General features: G+C 42.5%; 1 protein-coding gene across 1 annotated transcript; it reads right to left on the minus strand.

Moving 5' to 3' along the window:
• Window positions 1–1,764: 1,764 nt before the first annotated feature.
• tmem86a (transmembrane protein 86A) lies at window positions 1,765–19,329 on the minus strand. Its single transcript, XM_080437650.1, has 3 exons — window positions 19,237–19,329; window positions 4,727–4,991; window positions 1,765–3,394 (listed from the first exon to the last, which is right to left on the minus strand). The coding sequence occupies exons 1-3, from the start codon at window positions 19,255–19,257 to the stop codon at window positions 2,949–2,951; spliced, it is 732 nt and encodes a 243-aa protein (XP_080293776.1). The 5' UTR covers window positions 19,258–19,329; the 3' UTR covers window positions 1,765–2,948.
• Window positions 19,330–22,554: the final 3,225 nt, after the last annotated feature.

Here is a 22,554-nt window from a genome sequence, read left to right on the forward strand (position 1 = left end):
TCATTGAAGCAGCGGAACGAACACATAACTGACTGTTTAATTTTCTGCACACACTTTGCTCTCCAATCATTTGTGTGCAATTTATACTCTGTAGTACGGTTGGTGTGGCTTAATGAAAAGCTTAGTTTATATCGTTGCTGTCGGGCAGAAACCTCTTATCTCCATATTTTAACTTTTTGTGTTTTCTCGTAAATTACCGCCCTACTTGATAATACTACAGCGTCACACAAAAGTATCAAAAGTAGCAGATCTGCAAGCTCGAAACGCGGCGCGAACGAGCTCGTCGATCTGCTGCTTTTGAATTTGAATCCTGAAAAGTAAAAGTTTTGGACATATGAGGCTTTGACCCGACAGAGACAATATGTAAATTAAGTATAAATTAAGCTTGAGTTATCCAGGAGTCGAAACCTTTTGCTATGACTATTTCCCTTTGATAGTCATTATCAAGACTTCTCATAACTAGCGCTTACTTACATTTGTAATAATGTATTTGTCGGGTTCCGCTCACTGTTGGTGTGTTTAACTTTACCTTTAGTAAGATATGTCTAATTATATAAATGTTGTACACACACACACACACACACACACACACACACACAAAGTGTCTGGGAATCGCTCCAAAAGGATTATACTGGATTCATTCTGAGCTGAGAATAACTGGAATAATGGACTGACTGTTCCCTTTTCTTTGATGACTTTCCCCTTTGTTCTTTTGGACTGTACAAAATCAGGGTGCCCTATGGGGTGGGGGGAGGCGAGGGTGGCTTGCATGCATGCGTGTTGCTCCTGAGACTTTAAACGCTTATTAAAACAAATGCGCTGTAGCCCTTGCTGTTCAGACAAATACAACACACCCAGCCAGCAACCCCATGCGCTCTCGGAACAATTCCAGCAATAGTACCCCACCATTTTTTCCTAATAATCAAACCAGCGGGAGCTGTTCGTGGTGCTATGTGTGTGTGTGTGTGTGTGTGTGTGTGTGTGTGTGTGTGTGTGTGTGTGTGTGTGTGTGTGTGTGTGTGTGTGTGTGTGTGTGTGTGTGTGTGTGTGTGTGTGTGTGCGTGCGTGCATGTGCATGCGACGTGCGTGTGTGTACACATAAGTTTGTGCCTACAGCTTAGTGTAGCAGGAACCTTGGGTAGGCGAGAAACTGTGATTTAGCACTGACAGAAGTAGCAGGTGTTCTGCAGTTCGGTACTCTTTCCTCCTTGACTACATAGCAGGCAATAATGCAATAATGCAATAATGCCTGCAGTGCACAGGTGCAACATCTCAGCCTGATGAGTTGGCGTCAAACATTTTTAAATACAGTTGAAAAAGCCTCGTCGCCGAAGCATAAGCATCAGGCTTAACGTCTACTGTGTCCTACAGTATGTATGAAGGCAGGAGTTTGCCTTTAAAACACTGGTACAATGCCCGTGTGGGGCACGACCGCCATCCGAAGTGGGACCATTCTGGAGAGCCACTGATCTGACCGACTTCTCACTGCACACTGCACTTCCTTTGCATCCTCAGCAATACACCTGCCAAGAGTGAAGTTGACCGGACAAGCAGTTCTCGAGATATATCCGTCTGTCCTTTGACATGAGATAGATCTCAGTGGGAGGGACACGCCTCTCTCTCTTACCTAACATTACAGAACCATGTGGGTTTTTCTTTTCCTTTCTCCATTTCCACGCTACACGCTACACCCGACCTGTCACAACAGCATAATCAAAACACTTAATGTTTGATGTCTCGAAAGGGGGAGTGAATAAAGGCAGTACTATGGTTATACTGTAGTAAAAAAAAAAAGAGTCTTAGATAATAGCACCATTAAAGAGAACACGAGAACAGAATATGAGGACAAAGGGGAAAAAATAAAAACCTCCCGTTTCACTAAAGTGGCATGGACTAAAACAAATGTCTTAAATACTGAATGAGAAGAAGAAAAACACATTCTTGAAATTGGACCACATGAAGGAGAGATGTAAGAGACAGCGATGTGATGACTTATGGCTCTGTTCCACTACGAAAAGGTAACCCAGAACATGTGAAGTTCTGTGATCATTCAAAAAAAAATACATATAAATATTATTCAAAAAAAGATAGCGGATCTAAGCGAGTTGTGAGCTTGTAGATCTTCTATTTTCAGAACATTTTGAAAGTATAAGTATTCTAAGATCTGGGTTTCCCAGAACTCGGTGTTCCGAGCACGGCCCAAATGATGTTCTGAGAACCTTATATGAAAGCGAGCTGTAGTGTAATGGAAGCAAATCATGAACCTGTGAAATGCGTTTCACGGCACGGTTCACTTTAGTTCTAGTAGTGGAAGAGAGCCATAACAGAGCAGAATGGACAGCTAAACGAGGGGATTCGCTCAAATAACACACCCTCAGCCACACACACACACAAACAATGCACACACTCCTCGAAGGTCCCCCCCAGACATGTTCCCCATTTAAATAAAAAAAAGTAAAAGTAAATACGCAATTTATGCTGGAGGCAGACTAATAGTATCACACTTTTCTCTGTAGTAATTTGGGTGCGAGAGAGACCCCTATACTAGAATGAAGAAGGGCAGGTAGGACTGTTGTTAGGGGAGGTTGTAAGCCTGATTTATACTTCGTTGCCTGCCGTAAATAGCAGATGTACAAGCTCACACGCGTTGCAAACTTGTAGATCTGCTATTTACTGAGCACGACGGCCGGCACACAACCAAGTATAACTGAGGCTGCGGACAGCTACGACCCCATCTCCACGGTTCGGAGATATCCAGGGTTTGCGGGGTGGCGATAGCCGCGAGGGAGCTGTGGTAGACCGCTGGCCGCCGTGCTGACGGAGGTACGAGGGTGCCAGACTAGGACGCGGGCTAAGGGTTGAACATCTGGCGTCGAGACGTGTCCACAATCACAAAAGGCCAGAGGGGCCTTCCCAGTGGGCGTGGTAGTAGTACTCCGCCACAGACCTCACGTTCTCTTCTTCCGGGCCGCCGCCGCCGCCTCCTCGCCATCCGGCTGGCACTCGACGGCGGACAGTGCGATCAGCATCTGCGCGGCGTAGTAGGTGGCCATGATGATGGCGCGCGAGTGCGGCACGGGGAAGCAGAACTTGTTGACGGCGATGGTGAGGTCGGACACCATGAAGAGGGCGGCACCCAGGCAGGCCGACAGCTTGGTCCACGTCCACAGGTCATCGGTGAGCTGCACGCCGGCCACCGCACGCCAACTCATGAAGCCGATGAGCGCCACGTAGACGCCCACCAGGTAGGTGAAGGGCCCCCACAGGTAGGGGTAGAGGAAGACGTAGCTGAGGCCCGACACCACGCCGGTCGCCAGGCCGGCGCGCAGGTTGAGGGGCTTCATGCCGAAGGCGGACGAGTAGAGGATGTGCGTGATGGCGAACATCAGGAGCCCTGAGGGGGGGACGCAAGCAAAATAACGTTTTGTTGCTGTTGGGGCAGAAACCGCTCATCTTATTTTTACTTTTTGTGGGGTTTTTTTCTCGAAAATTAACACCCTACTTGGTCATACTACAGCGTCACACAAAAGTATCAAAAGTAGCAGATCTGCAAGCTCGAAAAGTGGGCACAAAGCGACAAGTTCTCAGCTTATCGATCTGCTATTTTTTGCTATTTTTGAACGTGAATCCTGAAAAGTTGCAATTTTGGACATATGAGTTTTCCACCCGACAGAGACGATTCCTACGTTTCTGAGAAACTTAACCGCATGAGTCCCCTAGCGTCCCTATTCTGGGGCATGTCATAATAGGTGGAAATAGCAGATCTACAAGCTCTACGTCTACTCTACGCCATCAAAGATCTACGTCACAACGCTTGTAGATTGGCTGTTTTCTGCTTAGAGATTTGGTGTAGTGGGAAACAATTCGGGTCAAGACCCCAACCCAGGTCCACGAAGTATACAGCAGGGCTACTCAACTTAAGACGGCCTCAGGCAGGGGCCACCCAGCAAAATACCAAAAGTCCAAGGGCTGCAAGCAAAAAATGGCAGCCCTATTTTGGGGCGTATAACGGTCCAAGTGGTTAATCTGAATACAGACTTTGTTTGTTTCACAAACATGGCCCACGTACTTGCATTTCGTTTTACTCTTAGTAGATGAGTGCTCCCCAGCAGTGTTGCTTTTGATCACTTATTTTGAGTGTCATCACTAATAAATGAAGTGAGCAGCAGGACTTGAAACTTTCAGATATGCATCTGGGTCAACAAACACAGGCCTGCCCTACAGTCAGTGGTGTAAAGTAACTAAGTACATTTACTCAAGTACTGTACAATTTTGGCGTATACTTTTACTTTACTGGAATATTTCTAATTTTCAGTACTTTTACTTCTACTCCACTAAATCTCAGAGACAAATATTGTACTTTACTCCACTACAATTATTTGAAAACTACTAGTGACTTTGTAGATTTTGATACAAAACATACATTAACTCTTATATTACACCACATACTTATATATTTGAAAATAGCCGATCTACAAGCTCACAATGAGTCGCGATGCGACGCATTGTGCTATTTTCAAAAGATGTTTTTATAGATTTAAAAAGTTGTGAAATGGGACATTCTGCATAATGAGTACCTTCTACTTTTGGTACTTTAAGTACAAGTACATTTTGAATTCTGGACTTTTACTTGTAACAAGAGTATTTCTACATTGCAATATTGATACTTTTACGTAAGTAAAACATGTGAATACTTTTTCCACCACTGCCTACAGTACATCCTCACCATGGCTAAAGTATCCCTGCTCCTGCCAGATGAGAAAAGCATCCCCTATGGCAGAGAAGATGAGGCCGGCCAGGATCTTGCGGGCGCTGGAGCGGGCACCCAGGAAGCTGAACCCGTGGGCCAACAGGAAGACCCACAGGCAGAAGATAGGCAGACACTTGATGAGGGCACTGAACCAGGACGGAGTGGAGGTGGGCAGCCACAGGACGAAGTACACACAGGTCGTCTTGAAGAACGGGACCAGCTTAGGTCCCTCACTCTTTACCTGCAAGACAAATTAACCCATTAAAGGGATAGTTCACCCCCGAATTTTTTTTCCTATCGATTACTCATCCCATGGAGACTTGAATTCATGGATGTTTTTTAGTTTTTGTCGCATTCCTAAGCCAATAATTTGATGACCATCAGCGGTTCAAGTTATTTTTGGGGTGAACTACTCCTTTAAGACCTGAGGTCGATTCTACAAACGCCTACAAACTTTTTCGTGCCAAGGACCCCCAAAATGATATGTATTGACACAAAGCAGACACAATTGGAACTGGAACACTATAAAATGAAGCTGATACATGGGTACTCTCTCCTGATTGGCTGAAATTGTGTCACCTACATGAAAATGTAATTTCTGTTTATTAAAGAGCTGGAGAGACGGGCAGACCCCTGTGACTGAACAAACACTCAGTAGCAATGATTACTTATATATCAGATCAGAATATAGTGCTTTAACCTTTCAAAAAATGTTTTAAACCAAAACATATCACTTCCCTACCTTTAAATGATTCAACCATTCAACAGAATCACCATTATAGATCCAAAAGGTTATCAGTGAGTCAGGAAAAATCACTGGTTAGCCTATTTTCTCACTTCTTGTTTCTTGAATGAATGCATTTTTGCACTTTTTAAGACCTGACACAATGCTCTTGCTAAGCTAAAAATAAAAAAGTGAACAGCATTTTAATCTTTAATTGAGGAAGCAAGCTCTAGTCTGGTTACTATAAATGTAAAATGAGGGAACTATGAACCTGTGTGGCTGAAGTGAAACTCAACGCTTAAGACAAAATGAGAAAGAAGTGGGTATAAAGACAACATGTTCCTAGAACTGTTTTCATTAACTCCCATTAAACTCTCCTCTGCCGTATTTCTTCTCTGCAGTGGTGGAAGAGGTACTCAGATTTTTTTTTAACTTAAAGTAAAAGTAAAAGTAGCAATACCACAATATAAAAAGTAAAGAGCCTGTTAATCAAATTTTTACTTGAGTAAAAGTACAAAACATTTTTGATGCATTGGCATCCAAATATACTTACAGTATCAAATTAAAAAGTAGTCAACATTATTTTCAAAGATGTTCAAACGTTAAAAAAAATAGCAGATCTATTAAGCCCACAACGCATCACATCGTGAAGCATTGTGAGCTTGTGGATCGGTATAGTATAAGTATAAAGTATAAAATATGGCAATATTTAATTATGTTTTGTAATAATAATCGAAATCTGCAAAGTACTAACTAAAGACGTCAAATAGTTGCAGTGGAGTAAAAAGGACAATATTTGCATCTGAGATGTAGAGGAGTCGCAGTATAAAAAATGAAAATACTCAAGTAAAGTAAAAACTGCCCTGTAATTGTACTTAAGTACAATACTTGTAAATGTACTCCACTGCTTCTCTCCTCTAAGCCACTGTATTCTGCTCTGTCATGGTCCAGGAGTCATATTTTTCTGGCATAATGATGTTTTCCTTTCTCTCTCTCCTCACGGTTGTATCAGTCCACTCTCTTTTATGTCCAAGTTCATGGGGCCCATCGGGGTATAAAGAGGACAAAGAGAGCCACTGAGAGGTTTAACACTCCGGGACTGATCACTCATACAGTTCTGAGAATCACTCGGCTGGACTGTACAGTGTAGAGCTCCCAACCTCCTTTTCTGGATAAGGGCCTATACTTGAAAATTGTGAAAGGGGATCGTGGGTGGGCCGTTTGCATTTTCAGAGCATGTTTCTTTGAATGATAAATCAATCTATTGTGTTCTGGCTTGGATCAACTAACGTAATATACTTTTTAAGATTGTATGTATTGGTGTCACTGTGTGAGCCGGTTCTCGTTCACAAACGTACGATGGATACTAATGGTCAGTAGGTACATATCGTCTCTGTCGGGTGAAAACCTCATATGTAGAACATCAACAAGCTCAAAATGCGCCGCTTCGCGCCACATTTCGAGCCGCGTTTCGAGCCAGGTTTCGAGCTTGTAGATGTGCAATTTTGGATACTAATGTGTGACACTGTAGTATGATCAAGTAGGGCATTAATTTACGGAAAACACAAAAAGTTAAAATATGGAGATAAGACCTTTCTGCCCAACAGCGACGATATAAGTTATGTCTCTCCATAAGTAACATAGTGACATAGTACTTGTACAATATCTCATTGGGTAGCCGGTGAAATAATGATAATAATGATAGTGAAAGTCAACTGTTCCTAATTTAGCTGGAGATCCCCTCAAGGACCCCTGGGGGTCTCTGGACCCAACGTTGGGAACCACTGATCACCCATACAGTTTTGAGAATAACTCGGGTGGATGTACTGTACACAACACACATACCGTTAACCAAGAAAACATACCGGTTAGATCCAAATGGATATTTAAATGTGTGTATGACTACTTTATTGTTTGTTTGAGGGAATCACCTATTGAGTTTGTGTATGTGTGTGTGTGGTTGTAGACACCTCCAGCATAGTCTGTATACAGTAGAAGCACTGTCACTTTATGGTTAGGTTGATCTTGAGGAAGGTCTTTACAACCAAAACTACAATGTTTTTTTTTAAACAAATTAAATTTAGGTGATCAGTGTGTGATGGCAGTCATTTTGTGTCTTTTGGATGGATTTTGGGGGCTTTGGATTCCAAGCTTCACAGACGAGAGAAAGCAGATTGGTGTGTGTGCGTGTTCATCTTAACACATTGGGTGCCAGAGGTTTATTAAAATATTATACTTTGAGTGCCAGGACTTTTTAAACATTTTGAACCTTTTTCAAGTAGTCACAAAATATTTTCAGTGATCACCGTCCTCACGGTGATCCCCTCATTACACACATACAGGTCTCGTACAATCGGGGGGAAAAAATTTAAAACATTCGGAAATCCATTCCATAGTTGCAGCCAGTTCAAAATAGTTAAATTAACATTGTAAAAAAAAAAAGTGCACAGGAGCCGAGATACAGGTTTTTGAAGTCATAAGTTAACCAGGAGGTGGATTGGAGTCTAAATCTTGTAGGAGTGATATTTCCTGTTGCTGTGAAGGAAAAAAAAAAAGTAATTTTTTTTTTTTTTTTTCAAAAAACGTATATATACGGTTTTGGCACTCAACGTTAGTATGCGCAAAACCGTATATATACGGTTTTGGCATGTATATATACGGTTTTTGGCATGTGTTAAGCCTAATTTATACGAAAAATGCTGATATGCTCAAAGTCAAGGGATGGAGCATAAATTAGGCGTTACCCTGCAATAACCTGATATTCTCCTGACACTGAGAAGTATTCCACAACATACAGTGCAAGGCTTCAGACCTGCAGGTCTATAGTGTTCCTAAAGGTACAACAGCTAAAAAAAGGAAAATACACTGAAGCCATAGAAATGAATGAATAGAAGACACAGTTCCATTCATAGCAACACTGTGCTTCCGGGTCAAACATGGAAGAGGGAGTAATCACTCTATGACTTTAAGTGAACTGTGTATTTTTGCTGTCACGCTATTGAAGCATCCAGAACCTGAAACTATGAAGCAGGAGGTATGAAGTGAGTACTTTCATCATAGTCTAATAATGTATTATGCTGGCTCTGACAAGTCTCTGAGAAGAGAACTGCTGTGTTATGAGACCATTCAGTTGCATTGAAGTTACTGTCATTCTCTGCCTTTATACATCTTAAAAAACAAAGTTAACTTCTTAGAGATTAGTGGCTGTGGTTGAAAATTCTTGGTTCGATCCCCGGTTGACACTTGGGTTAGTGTCAAAGTGGCTTTGAGCAAGACACTTAAACCCGGCCACAACTGCTCCAGGTTGGGGCCTCGAATGGTTATTTAGCTGCCATCGGTGTGTGAATGTAATGCACATTGTAAAGGATAAAGCCGCTGTATAAATGCACCATATAATGTTTAGTTTTTTTCTGTGATTTGTGCCGTATACGTATGGTGCTCATCGTGTTTCGCGAATGTTGTCTTGGTCACGATGACCTATGTTTGCTTCACTGCATGAGCCCCCTATGTTTAAACAAAAAGCTGCGGAAAGGGAAACTCCAGCCGAACAATAACCCTGAGAATTATTGCTCAGACTCAGCATGAACAGGGCTGGAGGTTATGGGAACCGGTTTGACCTCCTCCCACCTTCATCCCTACGATACACAGACCTCCCCCTCTATCTCCAGGAACGTGATGACCTGCTGCAGGCTCACAACGGTCAGGCCATTATCTTGTGCAGAGGGAGCAGTTGTTTACCCACATTTTTAACCCAAGAAACGCCAATGGGCAAGTCAAACTCTTTTCATAAAGAAAATAGCCGATCTACATGCTCACAGCGTGCGACACGTTGTGAGCTTGTAGATCACAATGTCATCCTGTGCAAATATTTGTGGGGGAAAAAGTTCAAACATAATAATAATAATTACATCTAAACATTTCACCTATGCCTGCTTGAAAGTGGTTAAAATATATATCGTCTCTGTCGGTTGGAAACCTCCAAAACTGTTACTTTTCAGGATTAAAATTCAAAAATAGCAGATCTACAAGTTCAAAACACCTCGCTTTGTGCCACATTTCGAGCTTGTGGATCTGCTACTTTTGCTGCTTTTGTGTGACGCTGTAGAATGATCAAGTAGGGGGTTAATTTACGAAAAAACATTAAAAGTTAGAATATGGAGATAAGAAAAAATTGCCGACAGCGACAATATATATCTTAGGGTATAGAATTTGCCTCTGTTTAATGGGAAATGAGTGCACACAAAATACTGATAGTACTGTATATTGCAAGAATAATGTGTGGCTGTCACAAAATCCCAAGGCTGGACTCATGACACAACCGCCGTTTCAGAGTACTTGGCCTAAACCGGCAGGTATCGTCTTCCTCAAGCTTCTTATTTTCTCTGTTTTTGTTTAAGTGACATCGTACACGTAGCTCATGTGAGATGCCACAACATCGGACATAATACTTGCTCCAAAGTAACAGCGGCGTATTCTTTGTGTATTTTCCTCTTGTTATGTGTTCTAAAGTGACCACTAGGCAGCTTGAGTTACGTTCATAGTGGAATCTGAGAGAGTGCTGCCAAAGCCAGCAACCACTATCTGCTGCTGGCAACGGCTTGGTATAAATGGGATGATGGATGTGCGCACGCACGCATGCACGCACACACATAGACAGACATACTTATTTGTGTCATGAGACTCTAGTACTTTTTATTTATGTCTCCATTAGTCCGGTAAGAGGCAGTCATAAAACATATTGGAGATATGCAGAGTGCATGAACGACGTACAATACAAGTCTATGTACAGTAGATCTATTTCTGCCTGGTTGGCACGCCACCGCTCATTTGATTTGATTCAAGAAGACGTAAATGTAGACAGCCTGGTCAGACCAGCTGGTGTCACTACTTCTCTCAAGCGTGCTTATTTTACTAGTTATTAGCGATGACATTGAGAACAGTCAAGTTAGTTATGTATCACAGAGCATGTGGGTGAAAGGTATATTAGGGCGGCTTTGCGTTTATTTCATGAATGGAGAGGTACTGATTTTATGTAACCTACAGCAGTGCTTCTCAATGTGGGGTCCAGGGACCCCCAGGGGTCCTTGAAGGGGTTCCAGCTAAATTAGTTAACTTAATTAAGCATTGAAAAAATCCGTTTAACCACTTTAAACCTAGCCTCGCATGTCTCATCGGGACACTTTGTGAGCTTGCAGAGCTGCCATTTTCAAAAAATAAGAATGTTGGAATATCTTATCTGACACATTTTAACAACACAAATCTTGTATGGGAGTCCTACTCTCATCTCATCTCATCTCATACTCGGCACAACATTTATGTTCGGAAAGGGGTCTGTGGCCAAATACATCACATTTTTGGGTCCTTGAAAAAGTTTGAGAACCACTGATCCACAGCATACAGTACGTAGCAACGCCTTTTCTACTGAAATGTAGCTTCCAAGTGGACATGGAAGAATGTGCCGAGGCTTACAGGGGGCTTTGCACAGAATTCTGGCAGCAATCCAGTGTCTCTGAGGTGAGATTCTCCTTTTAAGCCCTTTAATTAAACCAGTCCAGCTTCAGAAGAGAGAGATCAGAAATGTACTGAGCTGTAAGGTCAGTCAGAGCTAGGTCATACACATGCGCGCACACGCATGCGCCCTACCCAAATACTATTATGATAAGAAGTTTCCTCTGTTTATTGATGTAATTAATTCACATCTGACCGATAGATATGGACTGGTATTTACAAGGGGAAAATAAAGCTATCACACACGCATGCGCACGCACGCACGCACACCCGCCCACTTAAGTATATTACTATACTTGTGCTATTTATGAATGCTGATCTTCAAGCTCAACGCGTTGTGAGCTTGTAGATGAGTATTTTTGGTGTGTGACACCCAAGTCTGGCATAACTCCAACCCCTACACCTAACCTCTACATACAGTATTCCTAACCCTAACACCAATCTGAATCTGTTCCTAATTGTAAGACTTTTTTTTTAACCGTAAACCAACCATTTTTCCTGTGAGGGCCAGGAAACTCACAATTTCACAATACTTTCGGGGATATTTGGCCCTCACAGTACACCCCCCCCCCCACACACACACACACACACACACACAAACATGGTATGGAGGACGGAAGGCATGTAGCAGGTTTTTTGCAGCTGATGTCCTATGTTTTGGCTTGGAGAGTTACAGATAAGCCCGGTGTGAACTGAGTGTGCGTGCGTGCGTGCGTGCGTGCGTGCGTGCGTGCGTGCGTGCGTGCGAATTCACGTCTGAAAATCGCTGTTGTTTTGCTGATGTTTCGGTCGGGTTCAGGCCAGGGATGCGGGAGCAGACGAGAGGTCAGTGGAACGCCGGGCCTAATCCTGCACTCACTGTAATGTGGTCCGTTGATTTATTGAGCGGTTGTGCAGCCAAAGGGGGGGAACAACCTCCGCCCTCTTCTACTCCTCCTCTGCCCTGCTGGTTGACAAGGCCCAAGCCGTTTGAACTGAAATAGCCCCCTCATTCTAGACCAGTGGTTCTCAAACTTTTTCATATGAAGGACCCCCAAAATGATACATATTTGGCCCCCATCTGAAATGGATTTTGTGCCAGGGAACCCCACAAGAGAAGATTTGTGTAAATGTTTCAAAAATAGCAGATCTACAAGCTCACAACGGCATCGGAAATCAAGTAAAGTTAGTAGATAAAGTGTCTAAACTGTTCCTCATTTTGCTGGGGACCCCCCTGCCCCTGGAACCTCTTCAAAGACCCATTGGGGTCCCTGGACCCCACTTTGAGAAGGGCTGTTCTAGGCGCCCACTCACACTCAGTGGTGTAAAGTAACTAAGTACATGTACTCAAGTACTGTACTTCAGTACAATTTTGAAGTCTTTTTTCTTCACTGGAGTATTTCCAATTTTCTGTACTTTTACTTCTACTCCACTACATCTCAGAGGCAAATATTATACTTTTACTCCACCACAATTATTTGAAAACTTTAGTTACTAGTTACTTTTGATTATCATTACAAAACATACATTAAACACTTCAGACCTATACATTTTGGCCATTTGAAAATAGCTGATCTACAAGCTGTGAGCTTGTAGATCGAAATGATTGTTATACATTTTATGTAATCGAAAACTTGTGAAATGGAACATTCTGCACAATGAGTACTTTCTACTTAAGGTACTTTAAGTACATTTTGATACCAATACTTTTGTACTTTTACTCAAGTCAATTTTGATTTCCAGACTATTACTTTTAATTGTAATGTATTTCTACATTGCAGTATTGATACTTTTACCTAAGTAAAACATTTGAGTACTTTTTTTACTGCTCACACTCCCTCCGATGCCTGGCCTCTGCCCTGCTCACCTCTCTACTGGTAGATGTGAATGTCTGCACAACAGTAAGCTCTCACTCTTCCTCCTGAGAGCCGCCATTCCTTTTCCCCTACTCACATTTGCAACAGTTGGCAATGTTGTTGTTGTGTACTGTTGTGCTGGACTGCTTTCAGCACAGCAGCTTTGTGACCTCTGGGTTTAGGAGGAGGGACACAAACTGACCATGAATGTGTATGTTGACGCTGTCGTGTCGGGCAGAAACTTTGTATCTCCATATTTCATCTTGTGTTGTCATTTAAGACAACTCATTTTCAACTGAAAAACTAGTTTTTCAGTTCAAACTTGTTTTCTTTCTACACTAAATATCTTTGCCAGAAATTGCCAATTTACAAGCTCACAAGCTTGTAAAAGTGGAAGTGTAAACTTGCTCATCGAGCTCACAAGCAAGCTTGTAAATCGGCTATTTTTGTCGAATGTTACCCCCAGAATAGGAGTTCAAGTGGGTAAGGCGAAAATTGGGGCTCATTTAAACGCAAACCCTATACTCAGTTGGCAAATATCTTTGCCAGAAATTGCCAATTTACAAACTCACAACGTGTCACAACATGACACGTTGTGAGCTTGTAAATCGGCTATTTTTGTCGAATGTTACCCCCAGAATAGGGATGCTAGAGTTCAAGTGGGTAAGGCCAAATCAATTGTTTTCATTGAAAGTATAAATGAGCATTTTATTCTGTCTCCATTTTACTCTTCCCATCTCCAACAGCAGTTGAACGATTGTGGGAACAGTCTCTCTACAGTACATCCACCCGAGTTATTCTCAGGACTGTATGGGTGATCAGTCTCATGTACAGTACAGTATACATAAGACAATGCCGAAGTTACAATATTTAATTACTGTATCTTCAACATGTCATGTACAAATATGCAAAATATGCCTATTAAAACACATTTTGGGAGGGCAAGCTTATCCCACAAAAGGGAGAAAACTAAACATAAAGGAATCTCCATATTATTTCTGATGCTGGTCAGTGATGTGTGTCTTGTGCATGTGTGTGTACATGTGTTGTGTGATGCGGGGACGCCGGGGAGGCATGGCATTGATCTAGGCGTCACTGTGTCTGAGGCACATTGATGGAGACATCGACAGTGACCATGAGTCATAATGTTACCAAGAAGCAAGGGAGAACAGAACTCGTAGACCAGTGCTTCTCAAACTTTTTCATGTCAAGGACCCCCAAATGAATATGTTTTTGGCCCGCGGACCCCCATCTGAAAAGGTTTTGTGCCAGGGACACCCCAGAAGAGAAGATTTATGTTAAAAGAAATTCTTCTTCAAAATTCAAAACATTTCAAAGATTTTTTTTAAATAGCAGATGCACAAGCTCGCAGCGCTGAGACACGCTGTGAGCTTGTAGATCTGCTATTTTTGAATAGCCAACATATAAATGGATAAAATGATTGTGATGCTATGTTAACTACTTCTGCTGGGGACCCCCTGGAACCCCCCCGCCCCCCACCCCCACGGACCCCACTTTGAAAACCACTGCTATAAATGCATTCCTCTTCTCTCCTTTGATGAGCCCAATAAAAATGGAACACTGTTTACAAACGCACCATTGAACACAAGTTATCACACTCTTGGTTGGTTGTACAACGGCTGCTACATGTCCTGTTAAACAATAGCATGGGTTCATTAATGATTGACCAACATTTACATGACCAGTGAACAGCATTTTGTTTCTCTCTTGGTGGAAAGGAAAACCAGGTATTTGACTCATTTCTGAATTAATATGGACTATGGAGACTGGAGAAATGGAAGACAGCACTCCCATTTGCTTTTTAACTTACTGTTCATTTTTATGCTGATGATGTCCAATATGCCTCTTACAGCCAATTATTTCAAGTACTGCTAGATTGTTTACATGATGTTAAATCCTGGATGGATTCTCAGTCTTAACGAGAGCAAGACAGAAATTAAAATGTTCGGTCATGACCACCCGTGCCTCTCCCTCCAATCCATTCGGCCCTCTAAGCCCCCAATATCCGCTCCTGTTTAAGAACCTTGGCATCACCTTTGACAGTGCATTTAAATTCCACACACACACACACACACACACACACACACACACACACACACACACACACACACACACACACACACACACACACACACACACACACACACACACACACACACACACACACACACACACACACACACACACACACACACACACACACACACACACACACACACACACAGTTCAGTGAGTCCAAACCAGTTTCTTCCAATTGAGACTTTTAGCCAAGGTAAAGGCCTATTATCTCCCCAGAAAACAGCTTGAGTCAGTAATTCATGCTTTTATTTCCCACAGGCTAGACTCTCTGTAAATCACTAATGCTCCTGCAGCTGGTCCAGAAATGCAGCTGCACGTCTCCTCACTGGTACCATGAGCATTTGACAGCCTACCCCTCCACATTAGATCGGCCCAGTCCATATACGTTTTTAAATCATCACTAAAAGACTCTTTTCTCCCTGGCCTTTACTCCTATTTGACCCTGGCCTATGCTGCAACTTGCTTTTTGCCTTTTATCTGAGTAATGTTTTCTGTTGTGCTTCTTTCTTTTTTCTGCTGATTAGAATTTTGATTTGAACTTGTACAGCACTTTGGAGTTCGGTCAACCATGGCTGCTTCACACTGTGCTTCACACAAGTAAAGTTTTATTTGATTTGAGGTGCACAGATTCCTTTGTCATCTTAAGTACTGTAATCCAGTCTAGCACAAGACGTTCTTATTATACAGAACGGATTCAAATTCCAAACTGTCGCTCACAATTTCAGAAAGCCCCATAGAAAATAAGACCACAGAGGCTAGTTAGTGGTCACGGTTGTTGTGTAAGGCGATGGTTCTCAAAGGGGGCATTGCAGGGACTCTCTGGGTTCCTTTAGGAAGGTCTAAATTGACCCTTAAAAGTCTGTAACTCTGACAGTATACAAACGGGTCCATTTGGTTCCATTTGTATACTGTCAGAGTTTAGAGGAGACCTCGAAATTTTAAGGTTTGAGAACCATTGTTGTAAGACCTTTGTAACAGGACACACAACCCTGTTGTTTGGAACAGACAGCCGTGAGGCACTTAGTGGCCTACCACCAGCCACAAGAAAACAAAAGCACATGTTTGATCCAATAACAGCCACCCATGACGACATCTCCACTTCTATTCGAAGTCATCTGATATGAGTGTCAGGAATATGACACACGTACAAGCACAAAAGACTAACGTCCCCAGACTCCCCACATCCCCTCTGTGTAGTAGGACTTGGCAAAGAGGCGCGGCAGGAACATGAATGTGGCACTGGCACACAGCTGACTGCTATGACAACATGGTAGGTATCACACGACACCATATCTGTCCCGCTTACAGCTGTACCACCAAAAGGTAAGTAAGGGTGAGCCACAGACAAGCCATACTGCACTGCACTACTATGATACAGTCTTTCTCAATTAGGATAACTGGCTGATTCTCAACCATATGCAGAAATCAATATAAGAAATAGCCTACACAAGTTCCCCGTGTTCCATTGAACGTGGAACATTTTGTCTACTTGGTTTTAAAATTAGGTTAAGAACGAGTTTCTCAATAATCAATATGGATTTGATGTATATATACAGTGTAGAATAGATAAAGATTATACTCAACAATCAAGGGAAACCAGTAGGCTAGTTCAAGGCACTTTTATGTGAGTCCATTCTCTAGCCGTTTGTTCTGAAAATATGGCTCCACAACATTCCCCATTCATCGCTATTTTGGTGCTACGCTTGGTTGCCGTTTGTCTTTTATGAAAGGTCCAGGTCTACGGTATATACCAGTGGTTCCCAACCACCCACCGGCTTGGATCAATGGAACTAACAAAGTATACTTTAAGTTCCTATCTGTATCTCAATCAAAACTTTTTTTTCATGAGTTCAAGGTTTTAAAGAAAATCTCACGTTACTTGCAATATCCTCATGGCCCAAAGGGAATCGCTGGTATATATACACAAAGTGGGGTCAGGGGATCCCCAGGGGTCCTCAACTCCATGGGGGGGGGGGGGGGGGGGGGGGGTAACAGGGGGTCCCCAGCTAAATTTGTTAATGTAGCGACTAGCGTCACAATCATTTTAACCACTTTAACCGTATAATTTTATACTTTGGCTATTAAAAAATAGGAGATATACAAGCTGTATACATCTGCTATTTTTGAAAATAAATGAAAATTTCAATTTGTGCAAATTTGAGCCATTTTTTTACTCCAATCTTTGGCTTCTGGAGGTCCCTGAAAATATTATTGAGATGAGGGTCCGCAGCCAAATATATATCATTTTGGTTGTCCTTGACACGAAAACGGTTGAGAACCACTGATTTACAATCAGCATACAATACATCATCAGTTCAAGCATTCCTGTGGGCAACACAATTATAAAGGTTAGGCTAAACTTCTAGAGAGTATATAGGCCAGGTCACACACTACCACACCATCCATCACAGTTGGTGTTAAGGGTACAATTTCATAGCAGCTCTGTCAAAGTATAAGCGGATGCTGGAGGCTGGACTGGAGCACTTTAAATTATTTACTTGCCATGTCCACAACAAATGGGTTCTTACTTAGGTGAAAGTGTGCACCACCATAAGCTTATAAATCATACTCCATCACACAAGGGTGTGTTGGTTTGCAAAAAAGAAACAGATCTACAAACTCACAATGCATGGCAGTGGTAACTTCTAGATCAGTCCAATGTTTCCTGTTTATCCACATTCTTTGTTGAGCTTCGTTCTAGCAGACCATGTGTCAAATTTCCAAAATAATTTCGCCAAAAGATGCCTGTACCCATTGCATAGTCTACTTTAAATTGTTCAGCATACATATGTTTTAGCTTTTTGGCCCATATTTGACGCACTAAATGATTGCGCAACATTTCTACAACATTACGCAACATACGCAACATCTTGAACCGGAAGGGATCGTATACATCATGTTAGCTCTTGCTGCTAACAGCGTTAGTGTGTTGTTTACTCAGTCATACAACGGAGCACAGTGCAACGGACCCCCGTCTGTGTGTGTGTGTGTGTGTGTGCCCCGTCTGTGTGTGTGTGTGTGTGCGCTTCGCGCGCGTGCATGATGCGGTACATACCGCCGTACCGTACCGTCACGGGGAGCAATTACTGCGGAAAATAAAAATCCATACCGCCTCAGCCCTACACAGCGCAACAGATCCCCGTCTGTGTGTGTGTGCCTTTTCAGACAGATCGTATACATCGTGTTAGCTCTGGCTGCTAACAGCGTTAGCGTGTTGTTTACTCAAGTTATATACTGTGTGTGTTCGCTGGCAGTCCGTGATGCGACGATGTGTGTTGGTCACTTCATCACGCATGTCGGAATATTCAGAACAGAATATTCCTCTTCAGGTTGTCCTTCTCCCTCCCCATCTCCCCTGAGAACGGCGAGGCTGCAGAACATCCTCACTTACATGACAAATAGGCATTTACCCAAATGAACATACCATCTTATTATAACCCACCAGCATAGTGAAAAATCGCCTAATATATATTGTAGGCTCATAGATGTGAGGGCCGCGTAGGGGCCCGAACCTCTAGTGTGTGTGTGTGTGTGTGTGTGTGTGTGTGTGTGTGTGTGTGTATATATATATATATAATATATATATACATACAAATATATATATATTTCATAGCAGCTCTGCTACAGGCATGGTGGATTTTTTAGCAAAATTATTTTGTAAATTGGACACGTGGTCTGCTAGAACTAAATATTTTATTTTTTTATATATATAATATCTCTCTCTCAACAGCACAGCGGCAGTGGGACATTAGTAGGCGCATGCGCGACATGAGGGACCAGAGAGAAGACAAAAAGGTGGTCACATGACAGCCTGTTCTTTGTCTCTGCCACTCAGTGCTTTTAGAAGTGTGTAGAAGAGTCCTGTGTCCCACTCAGATGCTGCACAGATTCTACAGGAAAAGTTGACGCTCTGTCTTTGTCGTGACATGATGCCAACTAACAAAGAGAGCAACCATAAGAACAAACCCCCCAAGAACGTTCCTATTCTGTATGGTGTGCCTCTATCAAATTAATTTTCATAGTGCCATAAAAAACAATTAAAGCCAAGTCTGGGGTTGATGATGAGAAACCCGTAGGTGGTCTGCATCTTTTCTTAGCATGCAGATAAAAAGGTGTGTGTGGGGGGGGGGGGGGGGTACAAATAATTATCCTCTAAAGAAAATAACCGGGTTACCAAACAAGACGTTGAACAGCCCTAAAAAAGACGGGTCACTTCACTTGTTAGATGTCAACGGAGACAGACAGACAGTTGTCTGAATAAATATGGATTATCTGGCTCCCATCAAGGCAGTGACGGCTGTATAAAGCTAGTTACTCACCACTGTCACCGGAGACACCATGATTTTTCATCCGCTTTATGATGCGCCAGGTTGGGCTTGAACGGTGGACAGTTTCCCCTACGGTTAGTACGGGTATGTTTTACTGTGTCTGCGATGATGCCGATTGTTTTTGTCTCTTTACGGAAGGGGGGGGGCAGTCTGTAGCTTCATTTATGCTCCGTCGCGCAGTGGTGTCGCGCTTAGAAAAATAGCAGATCTACAAGCTCACAATGCTTCGCCTCCGCGACGCGTTGTGAGCTTGTAGGTCTGCTATTTTCGATAAATCAGGCAGAGTACATGAAGGGGCGGTGACGGGACTGCCAAGATGTGGGCGGAGCCGCGATGTGTTTGGGCCAATGAACGCGGGAGTTTCCACGTCAAGTGGGAGGAACAGTGGCAGACGTGAACGCCCACATTAGGAGGAGGAGCCCGGCTCGTGTTTACATTTATATGAGAGCAGATGGCTTTTATTTACGTTTTGGAAACGTTTGCATTGTTGCAGCGGTGGACAAAGGTACTCAGATGTTTTACTTAGGTAAAAGTAACAATAAATACCACAATGTACAAATACTCTGTTACAAGTCAAAGTCATGTACTATTCAAAAGATTACTTGAGCAAGTACACAAAGGGCATATTTTTAAATATCTTAATACAGTATATAATAGTTAATAATTGGTTAATTTATGTTTTGTAATAATAATCTAAATCTACAAAGTTACTTTAAAGGTGTACTTAAATACAGTACTTTAGTATATACTTACTTTCCACAGTGGTAGCATATTGTGTTGGATGGGGGGTAGGTAGGTACTACTTTTACTAATAAAAGGAGTGTCAGGTGTCATTGACTTCACAAAAAAAGGCCATCTGTCTATGACGGCAGCACAGTGTATGGTTGATAACCATAGACACATATTAGAGGAGGCAAGTAGAGATTGTCATCACCTGTATTATAATATAATATATGACAATCTCTACTTGCCTCCTCTAACAGTACGTTTGCCCATTTGTTTCGTTATAGTGCCATCTAGTGGCACAAAAACACAGTTGGGGTGTTAAACGGATATTACATGGGAACAACACGTCACGCAACGCCACGACACTGGAGGTGTGGATAAAACCCGAAACGGAGTATACTATTAGAACGGAATTGGTGAATTGAGCAATGCGCCCCCTTGCGAAGTTACAGTATATAATTACACTTCCATGTGAGAAGATAGGCTGATTATTACGCTCACTAATCCGATGATCACTGTACTGTGTTGATTGATTGATTGATTGATTGATTGGTTGATTGATTGATGTACTTTATTTAGTAAGACATGAGAACAACAGTACATGGAAGTACAAATTCACAATACAAGGTCTACTAAACTGGAAGACTCATTAAGCACTGAGCTTGTTTAAGATGAGATCCCCATGCATACAAATCCTGATGACACATAAGAACACAGTGATTACTGATTATTAATCTCAATTAGGTTGTACTCTTCTGTCACTTTAGAATGTAGTTAGAGGTTGTCTTTTTCAGTAGCCTATGTTTCATGTTCATTTGGTTTTAGTTAGTGTTAACAGTCATTCATGGATGTATAATATAATAACTTTGGGGTTATGCAGCCTCTAGTGTACTTGACTTGCCTTGTGAATTATTATAATTGGGCTATATAGCAATGAAGACAAAACTGAAAGGGGGTTGTTTTTATGTAATTCACAGATGCAAATGTTTTTATTTAGTTAAGTTTTGTGATTTTAAACCACCAAAATGTCAGTGCTATACACACACGCACGCGCGCGCACGCACGCACGCACGCACACACACACACACACACACACACACACACACACACACACACACACACACACACACACACACACACACACACACACACACACACACACACACACACACACACACACACACACACACACACACACACACACAGTAGATAGACAGACAGACCTGTATTAATCCTAAAGTCAGTTGTCATAGCAAGCAACACCACACAGCAGGGATGAAAGGTAAGGGTAGAGATTAAGTCCTAACACTAGTAACAAAAAGGTAATGCGATGTGTTGCGACTCTTGCGAGAGTGTGGACTAGCCAACACCAACTAGGGACTCCTGAATCGCTGCCTTTCCAAACCCTCCTGTCTAGCATCAGCCGGGTCTTCAGCTCTGCAGTGTTAGTTCTGCTGTCACACCGGCGCAATGTCTACATAGGTGGTGCGCCTCTTTCCCTTCCTAGCCATGCCTTGTGTCGGCTCCCACAGTGTCAGTTTCCTCGTCAGTGTTGCCACCAGTTCCAGGTGCCTGACACAGTGCCCAGCCAGCCTCATCCTTCTGTCTCTGACCTTGTCTGTGACCCGTGGGATGGGAGGCCCCCATAGCGGTCCACGCTTCTGATGTGGTCCGGATAATATCATATAAAATACAGTATAAAGATGTCTTAACATCCAACCTTAAATGATGGTCCATAGCAGAGTTGTAGAATCAGAATCAACTTTATTGTCACATCACAGCTTTACAGGTGTAAAACAGTGGGTGAAATTAGTTTTTGTGCCAGCTCCATCATTGGCTACTTATAAAGCCATGGGCCATGGCTAAGAAGATGCATAGTATCATCCACACTCATGTTTGCCGGATAAGCAAAGTACAAGGGAGAAGAAAGATGGGGGTGGGGGTTTCAGGTTATGGTTTGGGATTTGAGTGTGAATGGCTTTGACTGTAGTGACTACCTCCCCTGGGGATGTTGCGGTTGGGGGAAGCCAGGCCTCTGGGGGACACAAGGGTCACTGGGGGGAGGGTGTGAGTGGAGACACCTAGGCCAGCAGACAAAGGCCTAATCAGCGTGTTTGTGGTAATTAATGGGTGAAAGGCTCTCTCTAACTCGAGGCTCTTTTGTTGCATCTTGTTTATACTTTAAGAGTCAAACTTATTTTTATTCGGCTTCTTCAGTTCAGACATAGCAGGAGGCAGGAGCTGACCCCAACAAGAAAAAGTTCTTATCAAATACGTTCATTTGCAATTAAAGGTAGGGTAAGTGATATGTTTTGGTATTTTTTTTACTATACTCTTATAGTACTATATTCTTCTGGTAGTAATCATTGCTTCAGGGCGTTTGTTCGGTCACAGGGGTCTCTCCAGCTCTTTAATAAACAGAAGAAAGTACATTTTCAGGTAGGTGACAACATTTAAGCCAATCAAGAGAGAGCACTGAAAATGCATTTTCTGTTTATTAAAGAGCTGGAGAGACGTGGGAGACTCCTTTTACTGATCAAACACTCTATAGCAATGAGTACAATCAGAATATAGAGCTATTTA

Source organism: Gymnoscopelus braueri (genome assembly GCF_963280865.1).
Source record: "Gymnoscopelus braueri genome assembly, chromosome: 9".
Taxonomy (NCBI): Eukaryota; Metazoa; Chordata; class Actinopteri; order Myctophiformes; family Myctophidae; genus Gymnoscopelus; species Gymnoscopelus braueri.

Excerpts from the sequence above, each read along its gene's own strand:
- tmem86a (XM_080437650.1), bottom strand. The coding sequence starts at position 19,257 with ATGGTGTCTCCGGTGACAGTG. Across the intron at positions 4,992-19,236 it reads TGGTGTCTCCGGTGACAGTG|GTAAAGAGTGAGGGACCTAA; the intron begins GTGAGTAACTAG and ends TTTGTCTTGCAG. Across the intron at positions 3,395-4,726 it reads GCAGGGATACTTTAGCCATG|GGCTCCTGATGTTCGCCATC; the intron begins GTGAGGATGTAC and ends TCCCCCCCTCAG.